Below are 14,495 nucleotides of genomic sequence, written 5' to 3' on the forward strand. Positions count from 1 at the left end.
GATCATTTGTGTATGGAACCTTTTACATTCAACTTTATTTTATCCATAGAATATCTAGTAGAAGTTGTGTTTATATAATATTCCTAAGTAAACCTGAATTATACAGTAGGCTAGTTTTCTATAATGATAAGAATCATATACATGAATGCAAGCAATATTTTTATATTATATCATGTGGAAAAATGTCATGTTAGATTCCTAATGTATTGGTGCCATCAGCAGAAGTGGACAAAGGCTCCTCTTGGAGTACCCTCCATTCTAAGGTGGGTTGATTCTTTCGCAGTATCATTTTCTTTCTCAGAGCACTCAATAAAAATCACTGCAAACAGTACATGTTTGGTAATTATTTCTCAGTAGATATATAATTATAAGAAAGTTATTACAAAATATACACTGTTCTCTGTATTCCTCTCTTATAATGATAGAATATCAGGTCTTTTTTTTTTCCATTGAGGGTAAAGTTGCCTTGATATTGAATGAGAAAAACACAGCTTATGGTAAATTTTGGAATGAAAGCAAAATTTGCAGTAAAAATGGAAGTCTACTCATTTGTCATTGTATTTGAAAGTTATTAATAAAAAGACATAGAACATATTAATTTGTAGTTAGTAAGAATGCTTGCTAATCATTTCCTGAAACTGATTATCTTTGAAGGCCTGGTACTATAAAGTGTTGCCAGAAGAACCTGAAAAGTTCATAGATATTCAGCGTCTACCATAGACTCCCTCAATCAGAATTCCTGAATAAACTCTAGGAAGCTTTTAATAGGAATTGTACCCAATACTTAAGCAGATTAAATTAAAGAAAATCACAGAGGTATCAGACATGACAAGGCAACATTGAAGTGTAGAATACAAATTCATAGACTATCAATTAACTTAAGGGTTTGGTCAAGAAATTATTTGTCTTTACTAATATTTGAACTTCTGAATGAGAACAAATCATATAAGTCATAAACTTTACAAAACTTGGTTTTACATATAGTTAACACATCTTATGGTCATCCTGTGCTTCATAGGAAGAAAGAAAAGCAGTATATTTCGATGGAAATATATTGAAATGTATATATATGCTTATGAGTGTACAGTACACAAACATACCTAGATTCACACGCTTTCAAGCAAAAATTTTAACTGAGTTTGAAAAAATCAAACCTTTCCGTTTTCTTTTATAGCAAATTCAATCAAGCAAAGGAAACCGAGACTGCTGTTGCCTCCCCCTGAGAGTGGCAGTGAGTCTTCTGTCACCATCCTCAAAGGGGACACTCTGCTGCTGGAGTGTTTTGCTGAGGGACTGTGAGTAGCCTGAGAACTTATCCATCCAATGTGGTGAACAATGCGGCATCAATTAAGAATGCATTTTTCACATATGTAAAAATTATTTTTCTCAAAAATAAACCTGTTAACTATATATCTGGAAAGTAATTTGTACTTTACAGACTTCAGGCTATGACTGATATTTACTTATAATTGGATCTCTCAGTCCACTTGTGATATTATAAATGAAGGAACAAAGTCTTCCTGGTTAAGACAGCTAAGTCTAATGCCCTTATTAGATCATGACTGTGTAGGTGTCCAACCCAATTCTACTTACCTGTTTTTTCGTTTTCTACTCCCTTGGCTTGACCCATTCCCATTTTCTACGTTACTATCTTTGCTGCCTTTAAATTTCCGAAGACTCTATTTATTTGTTTGTTACCCTGTTCTCCTTTTCATTCAAGAAGGCCCAGACCATGGAATTAATGAGTTTCACATAAAACCTAATTAACTAAATTTTGCTCACATGTGAAAAAGGAATGCATTTTTCTAGTCTTCCATGTAAGCTCTAAGGGATCTCACTAAATCATCTGCTGAAGCCATTACCTGTATTCAATAACTGCAAGAAGTCTATGTAAACTGGGGCCATTCTTCTAAGGCTATTAATTAAAACATTAATGTTGGACAGGAAAACTCCCCTACTTGTACCACTTTCCCTCCAAATTTAATGATCTTCCATACCATTGAGAATGCTGTGAGAAAAGGCATTGCTTCTTCTGGGTATCCAAGTTTATTCATTTGAACATTAAACAGTATTATAAACTTTAGAGAGACTGAGATTTGACTTTTCCAAATCATTTTCATTCTTAATTTAGTGTACATTCTGAATAACTAGCTTTAAATTAGATTTAGAAGAAAAGGGGTGGATTTTAATGGTTTTACAAATCCTATGCTTTTTAACTTTATCCTCTCGTCCAAGAAAAATACCCAGGTTGCTTGTCTGCCTTAAATTGCCAGTGCACACTCACACTAAGTTACATAGATGTGTCATGACGCAACCTCTCTCAAGAAGTTTGGTCTCTGTGTTTTTTAGTAGATTAAAGTCTGAAGGTTCAATTTGAGTCATGATAGTGACTTGCTCAGCTGGCTGCATTCATGTGTCTGCAGTGGTACAAATTACATTCTTTCAGGGTTCCTCACTATTTTGGGTTGACTCTTGGGTAGGGCAAGTGTTTCAGTAGTACATTTGCTCTTATTTCCCACAATGCCTTCATTTACATGTTACATTGGCTCCAAATGCTCAAGTTGTCTTCAAAATAATAGAAATGTTCTCTCCTATTTTGGAGAAATTGAAGTGTTATGAAGCAGTATATAAAAAATAGACATCAATTTGTGTCAACTTTGGGACATGAAGATTTCTTACACAGTTTCATAAGAGATTTCACCTGAAATGGTTTCTTCTTGCTTGCAGTGTGTTTTGATTAGACAATCCTACCTAGTTTTTCGCCAGCTGACAGTGTACACTGTAAAAAGTTTTTTAAATATTAAAAAAATTTCTAAGAAGTTTAAAACACAAAACTTCTACACCAACAAAAATAATAACTAAAACATTGTACTGTTGTTCTGTCAAGAATTATGTTTTGTATTTTATATACATTAACTCACTGTACCCTCAACACATTCATGACTATAATTATTCCCTTTTGAGGATTAGGTAAATGAAGCCCAGAACACCCACTTGGAGAAGTGAACTCACTTTTCTAAGCTTAGTGGAAGGTGAAACTGAATTCCATCCTGCCTCCAGAAACTTAAACTACCACTAAATTTAACTTATTTTTACGTAATATTTTAATCACATGAATGATTTGTTGTAAAGATGGGGAAATATATGAAGAGTGGTATTACTGCTGAATCTGAAGTTGTATGAAGTAGATATTTCAGCAAATGTTTAATAATTTTGAAGATATTGATAATATTAATTAAAGCAGGAAAGCTTTTAAGGGGATATCCGTGTAGAGGTGCCGAGAGTCTATAGATTCTTTGCGCATAGATTTTGTGGAAATTGGGAAGAATTAAATGACACTTTGACCCTTATTATGAGACAAAAATGTTCATACTCTGAGTGAAAAAGAAGTGAAAAGATAATTCACAGTCACTGATAAGCTGTGAAATGTCAATAGAGTTAATATGAATTTAAGCTGGGTATGATTCTTTTGCAAGATATTATGTTATAAACAAGAAGTAGAAGAAGAAAGTTGGTGAGGTAAGAACCTGAAAACAAATTGAAGATTGAAAGATAGTGTATATTTATGATACTTGCATGTGGAAAGATATTAAGCAATATATTTTCCACTAAAACATCATTCCCCAAATGCTGTTGGGAAATGTTCTTTAAAAAAAAGAAATTGGCAAAAATATAGCTAGAAATTCTTTTAGTGATATAAACCTGTCCTTAGGTAATCTCTCATATTCAGCGGACACTTAAAATCATTTTATTTGATTCTTTGATGTGAAAGATATTTAGAAGATTGGTAATTTTCAAGACCCAGAGGGTTAAAAAAAACCAGATCTAACAGAAAGTGAGATGCTTGCACTATTAAAGTATGGACTCATGAAAAACTCCTCTACTGAAGCAACTAAGGTCCAGAGCAGTCTGTGGCTTGGCAAAATGCCATTTTGACAGATGGAGTAAAAGGTAAGAAGTTAGGAGACTTGGATTATGTGTCCTGTTAGGCGATGTTCTCAGGAAGTTAGCAGCTAATACCCTGTCGCATGTGCCTAAAGCAGGATGCTGTGTGCTCTGACCTGATCAAATACATTTCACATCTGTAAGGCAGATAAGTCTTTGAGCCTTGAAAGAAGAAGAGCAGAACAGATGGACGTGAAGCGCCTTCATCTTTACCTCCAAAAATTTGCATAATGATTGAATAATTTTAACCATTACCTATAAATAATACACAATTTGTGATAATTATTTTATTATTAACTAACAACTAGTGGGAACTTTGGTTACAAGCATGTATCTAAGGATATACTATCAGGAAGGACACAGATTTTTATGAAAAGCAAAAAAATCTAATAGAAAAAAAACAGGTTTAAGGTCATTTATTATTACAATGACCTTAATTGAATTAGGTTCTTAGGACTACAAATTTCTTACTAGCAGAAAGATTATAGTAATGTTCGCCTTTACAGTATACTCAATAACTTACAGCTATTAGTAATAAAAAGGAATACAGTAAGAAAAAAGTAATTTCAGTGAAAATAAAAAAAATTAAGCTACATTCATGTAACCCAACTAGGGAGCAGAAAAGTAATATAATCCTCCCTCATTGCAAGGCAGATATCACTGCTTTCCATGTTAGTTTAAAATCACCTGAGTCCTCTATTTGTCAGGTTTTCATGAGAAAGGATTTTCTTCAAACTGCTTTGCTTGACTCCTTATTTCTCTTTTCATTCCTTATAAAGTGGAGAAGTTCTCATATTAGTTTGTGACAAGTTACTACTTTGGTGTTTGTTTTGCTTTTTGTTTGTGTGTTTGTTTGCTTGGATGAGCTAATCTTCCCAAAGCCAACCCTCTGTCAGAGAGATTCGGTTCTTGCCTCCTTCCCTCTACTCCCCACAGGTGAAAAAGCCACCTGAGTACCAGGGACTGCACCATGCACTTCCACTTGCCCTGGGATGAAGGGGTCATTCCTAATCCAACCGATGCACCTGAGCCACCTTCTCCAATGTCAGTTGCATTAGGATGAAAGGGGAAGGCATGGCACCTAACTGTTCACTATGCGGTCCTTGTTCATCATGTCTTTCAAACTCACATGAGGCAGAGGGCTGTTATCTCTGACCCCTTCAAACGATCCACAGGGAAATTTTAACACTGCAAGAACTATTTTGAAATATTATCTCTATAGTATGGACTCCAATTATTCATCCAGCCACATTTGTTCAGTACTTAGATGTAGTTAAGCCACTTATTAGTGGGAACAGAAGATTTCCAGGAATGTAAACTGTTAAAGAAATCTGTAATGAAAGAGACTTGCTCCAACCCTGACTTCACCACTAAAGATAATGTGTCTGTCTGTCTATTGATATGTCTGACATAATTCAGAGGTACCTGAGAGCATACATAAAACCAACCTGATGAAGAATGTGCCCTGAGGATTTCTGTATTTATTTATTTATTTACAGACCTACTCCACAGGTTGAGTGGAAAAAAATGGGTGGTGATTTACCAAAGGGAAGAGAAACAAAAGAAAACTATGGCAAGACTTTGAAGATAGAAAATATCTCCTACCGGGACAAAGGAAATTATCGTTGTACAGCCAATAATTTCTTGGGAACAGCCAATCATGATTTTCATGTCATAGTGGAAGGTACATTACTTATGAAGATTTATGTTTCTACTCTAATAAATGAATTCATATAACTAGTGGGTTTTTGCCTGTATAATATATGTGTTATAATACCTTAGCAGTTTCAACTTTATCTGTAGTGTGTGCACTGAATTATACTGCATTTCAGTTAATGAGGTTTTCATTTACTCCACTACCCCAGAGCCACATGAAAGGGACAAATGACATGAAAAGATCTTATATTAGGGGTTAAACACAATTTCCATGATTCATTCAAACACTTATTAAATCTAGTATCCTAAATTATCTTATTATGAAAAAATATTTTTACATAAGTTACATATGATGTAGCAATATTAACTCATAACAATATGTAAGAAAGCCAGCTGTGGTAACACATGCCTGTGATACTAGCACTTTGGGTGTCTGAGGCAAGAGTATTATAAGTTGAATTCTCTTAGTGAGGCCTTATCACAAAATGAAAAATAGAAAAAGGGCTGTGAATGCAGCTCAGTGGGAAGGCTTGGCTTCATTACCCAGTACCACAAAAGAAGTAAGAACTTTGGTGGAAGAAAATATTACAAGAAGCCTGAAAAAAGTTTGGTCTTTGTTTCCTAATCTTGTCATTAGCTTGCTGTGTCCTTGATCACTTTATTTCACTTTGGTATTAGTAACTTTCTCATCATTGCATCACTACGACAGAATACCTGACACACAAACATAAAGGAAGAGAAGTTTACTTTGACTCAGGGTTTTAGGAGATGCAGTCTACAATTGGCTGGCTCCAAGACAGAAACAGCTTCATGGAATGAGATGGTGTAGGACACTTGCTCACCTCCTGGCTCCAAAGAAGCAGATGCAGAAGGGAGGAGCCTGAGAGGAGGGTATACCCTCCAGCAACACACCTCTTCTACTGTACCCGAACTATGTTAGCTATGAACTCATCAATGGATGAATCCTCTAATGAGTATAGTGCTTCCATGATCCAGTCTCTTCACAAAAGCCCTACTTCTGAGAACTTGAGACTTTGGGGGTCAATTTAGATCAAAACCATAATACTATTCCTGTTTATTCATCAGAGTAATGAGTGAGTCAGTCCTATTCTAGAGCTAACATTTTGGGGTCTATATCTTGAATAAATGCTTTTCCACATGTTGTCTATGGGGAAATAAGAATAGACTGCATGGTATAAATACTGATTCTGCAAAAGTATATTATGTTCAAATCATCTCTCTGCAAATCAATTAACTGAGATTTTACTATTCTTTGTTTTATTTATAGAAATAGGCAATGATGATATCATTTTAAAAAAAAAGAGTAGTCACAAATGCAGATATGCTTGGCAGATGTGAAGATTATCTAGCCTTCCTGTGAATTTGATTGATGCAAACTGTTTTCTGTGGGTTTGATCACATTAAGACTTTCTATCTATGGTTTATTTGACTGTATTGATTGAATTAATGAAATGATTACTGCATTTGTACTTATTTAGCATTATGTAGGTTTAACTGAAAGGAATTGCCTTCCCCAGCCATTATTTAGTGAACCAGTGCTTAAGAGCTCTCACCAATATTCCCACAAAGCTCACCTCTTAGAGCTTCGGACTGTACAAATGCCATAAAAGTAATGGCTTGTTATTTTAAAAGAAATTCCACACAAGTAAATGTTATAATTGATTTAGTCATGCTCCTGTTCAAAATAATACTGTTTCAAAATCCTCTCTAAAACCTGTATTATTAGTTAAGATTGGAAGAATAGAAAACCAAAGATGAGAATTTCATTGTCTTTCGTTTGAAGGAAAAAAACCCCTATATTGTATATTATACATTAACATCAACATCTGGCAACAATAATATATCTCTCTGACCAATTATCCACTAAGAAATTCAGGGAGAATTAAATTGAATGAAATGCTTTAAAGGATTTCTATTATCTATAATTTTAAGACATCATTTGATGCTTCTGTATAATTTGGCTACATCGTATAACTCCCTGCCCTCCCTCCAGCATACTCAGATACCCACGAACTAAACATGTCTAATTGTTAGCTGCTTCTACACTAAGTTGCTGACTATTGGAAATCCTTCCAGATGGCTGGAACATTGCTATAGTAGTTAATATTTTAACAATCTGGCCATGGTTTTCTTGACTGTAAGACCAATACTTTCAAAAGAATTGCAAGGATGGCAAAAAAATCAAACATATAAAATTAATTTTGCAATTTAAAATGTTGACTCTAGGACTCCAAAGGGATATAGATTTGCTGATCATGTTATTCTCACTATTCATGGAACAGCTATTAGCACTATTGAGATGTAAATAATGTTTTTATGAGGAACCTTCAATCATTTCCCCTTAGTGAGAAACCTCTAAATGTACCTTCACCTGTATGTTTTCAGTCTTTCCCTTTACATATGCATGTGGAAATCAAATTGTGCTCAGGAAGCCTTTCCCCCTCTCTCCAAAGTGAAAACAGTAATATAACCTTCATTAATCATCTAGATGGATGAGTTCAACTTTTATTCAATTTTGTTCTTCTTTCCTATATCCTCTTCTTTCTAGTCTTTTCTTATATCTTGTTTAGAAACCTAAATTAAATAACAAGAACTAGACATATGGGAATAGGATACTACTGTTATAAATATTTGATAATGTAGTCCATTCTGAAAATTCTTTTTGTGCTAAAATAAAAGCATAGCTTGTATTCTGTTCTCTGTGCTATGTCTTCCCTAACACAAAACGCAATCATAAATAGCATGTGCTTGTAATTTAAGCTACAACTTTCTCAGTGTGAAGTCAAACTATAATTAAAATCCTAGTATGAACCAAAACAACCATGGTGTCTTGACTGGGTATAACTATACTTTCTAGTCATCCATGACATGAGTAATTCTAACAGAGAAAAAAAAATATATTAAAATAGCACTAGAAATATTCTACACTCAGAAATCAAAATATAATCTTAATCACATTTCAACAGATTTTTAAAAGCAACTTAATAGCAATCATTTATTAATAATTATATATCCATAATATAATTCAAATTTTTGTGTATTTTAAAAGGATGTCCCATACTCCAGTGCAATTCAATTCTGCTATTGTTAATAAAACCACATTTTCAAAAAGAAATCCTCCTAAAAAGTAACAATTAAAGCCAACTTTTTATGATCCTAATAATTTAATTTTTGTAAAAAAATTGTTTTACTAAAAACATACTAATTGTGTTTTGATTTGTGGGAATCAAATTTCCTGTTTAATTTTGCCTTTCTTCTAGTGCTAAGCAACTCTTACTAGCTTGCTTATGACATTCTCCATATTCAGATATTTTGTCTCTATTTTCAGCAGCATGAGGTAGATTTATCATCAAATTTTTTGTTTACAATTATGGTGAAGTGGGTAAAACTTCAACATATGTCATTTGTGTCACTTGTGAATCTTAGAATAATACATGGTTTTCCCACAATATTTTCAGTTTTTATTATCCCTCTCCCTCTCCCTCCCCCTCTCCCTTTCCCTCTCCCAAGTCTTTTCTTTTCATGTTCTTTAGGAGATCTACCTTTCAGGAACACAGTTGGATGTTCTTACCTCAGAAAAAATCTGTTTGCTCTTTGTTCTTGCTTACCTCTGGCCTGTACCTCAATCATCCAAAATTTTCCATCTCAAGGGACATGTTCTCAAGCTTATTATGCTTGCTTTAGAATACTAAGCACCAACTAGCTAAGATGTTCAATAAATGCATGCAATTATGAGAGAGCAAATGACTAGAAAGTAGTTATTTCCTCCTATCCAAGGTGCCATCCCTCCTCTTTTTGTCTTTTTTACTGAAGTTATTGGGGAATTTATCCTTGCATTTCAACTTAATAGTACTCTATAGGTGTGTCTGTTTTGTACCAGACATTATGCCAAGCAGAGTAAGATTACTCCCTGGCTCTTAGGAGGTCACCAGGTGGATGATTCTCACTATTGACATCGGCTTGGGCTGGAAGTGAGTGTAGTCTCCAGACAGGCTGGGAGTCTCTTTCAAATCATGCAGCAAAGTCTACCTCTGCTCAGGACCAGCTTAATTCTGCAGAAGCAATGGGCAAAAGAAACACAAATAGGAATGTTTCCCTTGTCTAAGGGTTCATAAAGCATATGAAGTAAGGTTAAGGCAAAGTTTAATGATGATTCCTACTGCATGCCTGCAACTTCTTGGGTCAGTTAATAGATACTGGGAGCTTAGATTTGGAAGCGCAAAGCAACATTTGGTAAGCTAAATGGACCTTGATTACTATTTCGGGCCAAAATTATTAAAACGGCAGTGAACTAGAAGCTGACCATATGGCTTCAGTGCTGCTACTGTCCACAGACCTGTGGAGTAGCTGGGACAGGAAATGGGAGTTCTTTACTGATAACCCTGGGAAGATTAGTCTGTAAGGTGACAGGATTGGATGAGATGATATCTGAAGTCTCCATCCAGCCTGAACATTAATAGATCTTAATGCAGCCACCAAGAGATTAATAAAATTTACAGGAAGGGAATAGAGATATAAATCAAATTTTATCATATGTTAAAATTTAGACAAATATCATCATTATATGATTTGTATTTGTATATTCTCTGGAAGCAGTAGTCACAGCTTTGAAAATTTTTAATTATCATGATAATTTTTATGTTCATGGAACATTTTTTTCTAACTTACTAGTGTTTAATTCTATGGTTCTCACATAAGACTAGAAAGAGAGCAAAAACATAAAAATGTAGAACAAAAACACCCATCACCATTACCTCAAAAATTAATTCACCATTTATAATTCAGACAATTGGATTTTAAACTAAGTGACTAAATAGCCACAGATTAATGGATTATTAATACAGGTATTTAACTTGGAATTTAACAATTAAATCCACACCCTGTGGAACAATTACAAAGACATTTCTCTTGCTCAAACTTGAACTTGGCAGAGTTATTTGTATATTTTTGTTTCTTCTGGTAATTTCATCGATATTTCACATATCCTTTTTTCTTTTATATAAAAAGATTTAAAAGATATTATCACTTAATACATATTTAAAGATTTTCCTTTTTGAATAGAAGCCCAAATAGAAATCTAAAATGTCTTGAGGAAAATAACCCAGAAGTAGGTGATGGGAATTACTTACTACCTGCAGGTTTTGTGAATTTTCACTGAAAACAAATCATCCAAACCATCCACACTTTCATTAAATCTTTTATTCATTGTTGGCATAATAATATCCTAGAGGTGACAAAATATGGCAGTAGTGCTTGAACTAAATAAAAACGCCTCCTTTTGTTCTGAAACACTACTCGGAATTATACTGTTGGAGCATTAGTTCCTAGAAAGATGCAAGTAATTTTGTATTTCCTCTATCGCGTTGAGGGTAAAAAGTCAAATGTTGCTTTTAAGCTTCTGTATCTATCTTTTATAAAAACAAAATCTCTAGGATATAATATTACACGAATTGATTAATAAATAAGTACAGATAATTAAATATAAAAGACAAAGTCATTAAAAACCAGCAATTTAAAAATGTTGAAAAATTTAATTACATTTATTTAAAAAGTTTTGTATACATTTCTAGAATGTCAATTTTCTCCGATAACATACTGAAACTTGAGAATAACTTGTAGCCGGTACTGATGAATTTACCATCTGTTCTTTCTCCCACATTTTCAGTGAATGAAATAGATAAGCTAAATAAAGTGATTGTATAACTATTTTTAGTACGTAATTTATTATACATGCTTAGAGTCCAAATTAAGTAAGCAAGCGCGCGCGCGCGCGCACACACACACACACACACACACACATACACACACTGTACTGCACATAAAATGCCCTCCTTTTTTTTGCAATATCGTTACCAAAAAAAGAACTGCAGTACCTACTATGAAATAACATGTGTTTTCTGCCCTCTGCTGGTGGCTAGTAGAAATAACAACCTTAACATTTTTGGATCTTTTGGCTCTGAGTAGAATCTCTGAAAAAAAATCTTCACTTTGTTTCCAGAGCCTCCTCGCTGGAGAAAGAAACCTGAGAGTGGAGTGTACAGCACCGGGAGCAGCGGCATCTTGTTGTGTGAAGCTGAAGGAGAACCGCAACCCACAATCAAATGGAGAGTCAATGGCTTCCCGATTGGCAGTGAGTAAAACCTCCACTAGTAAAACACAAGGAAGAAGGGAGAGTGATTGGCTGGATAATTCATGATTAGACACCCTGATACTGTGCAAAAATGAGACTAGGACATTACTGTGTTGACAGAACAGATCTAACCAGGAGTCAGAAGTTGACTCTTTATGAGCAATTTGATCTTGAGACCTGATAACCATGGAAAAGCCGTAGTGTTTATAAGGTTAGGTGGTTGCATTAATTACTCGGAAAAATGAGGTTAAATAAAGCAGCAACTGAAGAGGCAAGAGGATGCTTCAAAGGTGGAGGCCCATTGTTGTCTGTCCCCCTAAGATGGATACAGTGACTGGCTGGTTGACAGCACAGTTGGGACGTCAAGACCTCTCTTAGATTCAGACAACAGCTCTCTCTGTCCTGGGCTCCAGGATATCCTCTGGTCACACTTTGCTTCATGATTTAAAAAAACCCAGAGACAAGGAGACATGCCCAGCTTGAGTCTGTGCTTCATACCTTACTATTCTCGACAAGTTCCAGTATCCATGATGTGAAATTTTCTTGTTCAGTCCTTTGGAGTCCTCTTCAGATGTAGTGGGAAGGCCAGAAAGGTCTAGGACTGAGGGCCCAATTTCCTTAGTTGTCCGTGCCCCAAAATGGAGCTCAAGTTCCCAAATCCTCAATTTGAACCCAGAACTCAGGTTATTTTTTAATGCATTTGTTCAGGCAGGAAGAGACAATATATTTTATGTGTCAGTTGATTAGCTTTACTGAGAATCAGTACAATAGTAGGTTATGTATATGGCTGCCATTTGTTCCTTGATCCAGGACTTGTACATGTTAGGTGGACCTCCTGGATGTCCATGGACCTGAGATCCTATCTAGGCTGTGTACTTGCCTTGCCTACCTTCTTAGTGATTCTTTCCAAGCTCAAGTTTTTAAAACTTCAAAATGGAGATAAAAATAGAGTCAGTCACCTAGGGCAATGATTTTTGTGTAAGCACTGTGGTCGTTTATAAACTCTGGAGCTAGACTTCCTGTGTTTGCATGTTGGCCATTTACTACCCTTATGATTGGGAATGTTAATGAGCCTAGAAAACCAATTTCCTCGTCAGTAAAAAGAGGAAACAAAAATAGCAGTAGCTCAGGGTTTTTATCTGAAAAAAAGAGGACACCACTCAGAGAAGGTTCAGCACAGAATCTGCCACAAAAGCAGCCAACTCAAAGCATTGTTTATTGTTATTATTTGCACATAATAAACCCTCAGGGAATCTTAGCACTCATTATTAATATCTTCAAATTTGAGACTTTTCCTCATTTCTTTAGAGAACAGAATGACAAATGAAAAAATGTGAAATCCATTTTTGTTTATAAAGAAAGCTAAGATTGCTAGAATAAGAAATGTAGAATCTCTGGAATGTACACAATTGTATAATTTTAAATTTGGCTGGTGCTTGTCTGTTTATGAGAGGCATTCACAAATTGGCAAAAGAAAATTACAAAAGAGGTACTAACATGTGAGCTTGACAAATTTGTTCATATAATGGTATTTATTGAGCACCTCCTATGTGTTGGGAAGTGGCTTATTGCTTGGGATGTAGCCGTGAATAAAACAGACATAATCCCTGCTCTACCAGATCTAATATTCTAGCAACTAGAGACAGTAATTAGACAAATAAGCCCATGAGTACACACTACAATGTGTACTAATATACAAAATAGCTAGGTAAGGAGAAGAGTGAAGGGAGAATCAGGACCTTGGTTTGCTATATTATTATAATATCATGTGAGAGTCTTGTGATGAGATACCTTTGAATTGAGACCTGAAGGAGGGAAGGAGTTCAACCATGCCAATAACTGCAAAAATACTTACCGGGCAGAGAGATCAGCGAGTGTACAGAATCCCTCTAATTTGTGTTTAGCTTGCTGAGAAAAAGAAAGGAGGCATTCTGACTGGGGCTGAGGGAGTGAGAAGAAGGCAGTGCTAGGTATGAGATCACCCACAGGTGAAGGCACCAGAGCTCAGATGAAGGTGAAGTCCATGTGGGGACTTGGGGTGTTTTCAGAAGTAGATGTGTACCTCTTATAAGATTTTAAACAGAAGGGTAGTGACATGATATCATTCATGTTTTCACATGTTTTGTGAATGGAGACTTTCCTATGTGACTATAGTCAGAGGCTATCTGAAAGATGCTGGAGCCTTGGGTTAGATATCAGTTGTAGTAGTGATCCTTGATTTATTCTCAAAGTAGAGCCAACAGGTTCGTTAATGGATGATAAGACCATGGCTGAAAATCAACTTCTGACAGATCTGGAAACAAAGTCACACCCTGAGATCCCAAGTTTGGTGTTCTTGCCACAACTCTTGAGTACAGCTCTCCGAGAGCCTCAGTATAGTCTATGGTGTGTGATGACAGTGGGCTGACTAAAGGGTGTAAAATCTCTTTGAACTTATAGTTTTAGAAATTATATCCTAAAACTATAATATATGTCTTATTTCAAAATTCAAGAAAAATGAATACTGCTTTCCAATTTTACACGCTCAGCATCCGGTATTTCTGAAATGTACTGCAAGTTTAAAAGTATATATTTTATTATTCCAAAGTATGCAGATGTGGCAACTAAGGCTCACAGAGGTTATATTACTACCTTGAGGATATAATCCAAGTAAATTTAGAGCTAGAGATGGAGCCCAGAAGTGAGTTAAGTCCAAAGCACTGCTCTCTCCCTCTGTATTGCATTATTTTCCATCAATCTGTTG

At 35.2% G+C, this 14,495-nt stretch overlaps 1 protein-coding gene across 7 annotated transcripts in view; it reads left to right on the forward strand.

Moving 5' to 3' along the window:
* Chl1 (cell adhesion molecule L1 like) overlaps positions 1-14,495 on the forward strand; it is a 191,482-nt gene that overhangs the window by 131,899 nt on the left and 45,088 nt on the right. For all 7 annotated transcript variants that reach the window (XM_004854217.4, XM_021266048.2, XM_004854218.4 and 4 more), the window contains 3 exons: positions 1,175-1,295; positions 5,445-5,629; positions 11,621-11,752. In XM_004854217.4, the coding sequence (XP_004854274.1) occupies positions 1,175-1,295; positions 5,445-5,629; positions 11,621-11,752 (438 nt within the window). The remainder of the gene's footprint in view (positions 1-1,174; positions 1,296-5,444; positions 5,630-11,620; positions 11,753-14,495) is intronic.

This window comes from Heterocephalus glaber, unplaced genomic scaffold (genome assembly GCF_053883595.1).
Source record: "Heterocephalus glaber isolate CG9 unplaced genomic scaffold, H.glaber_assembly_v1.0 deba00001472, whole genome shotgun sequence".
NCBI lineage: Eukaryota > Metazoa > Chordata > Mammalia > Rodentia > Bathyergidae > Heterocephalus > Heterocephalus glaber.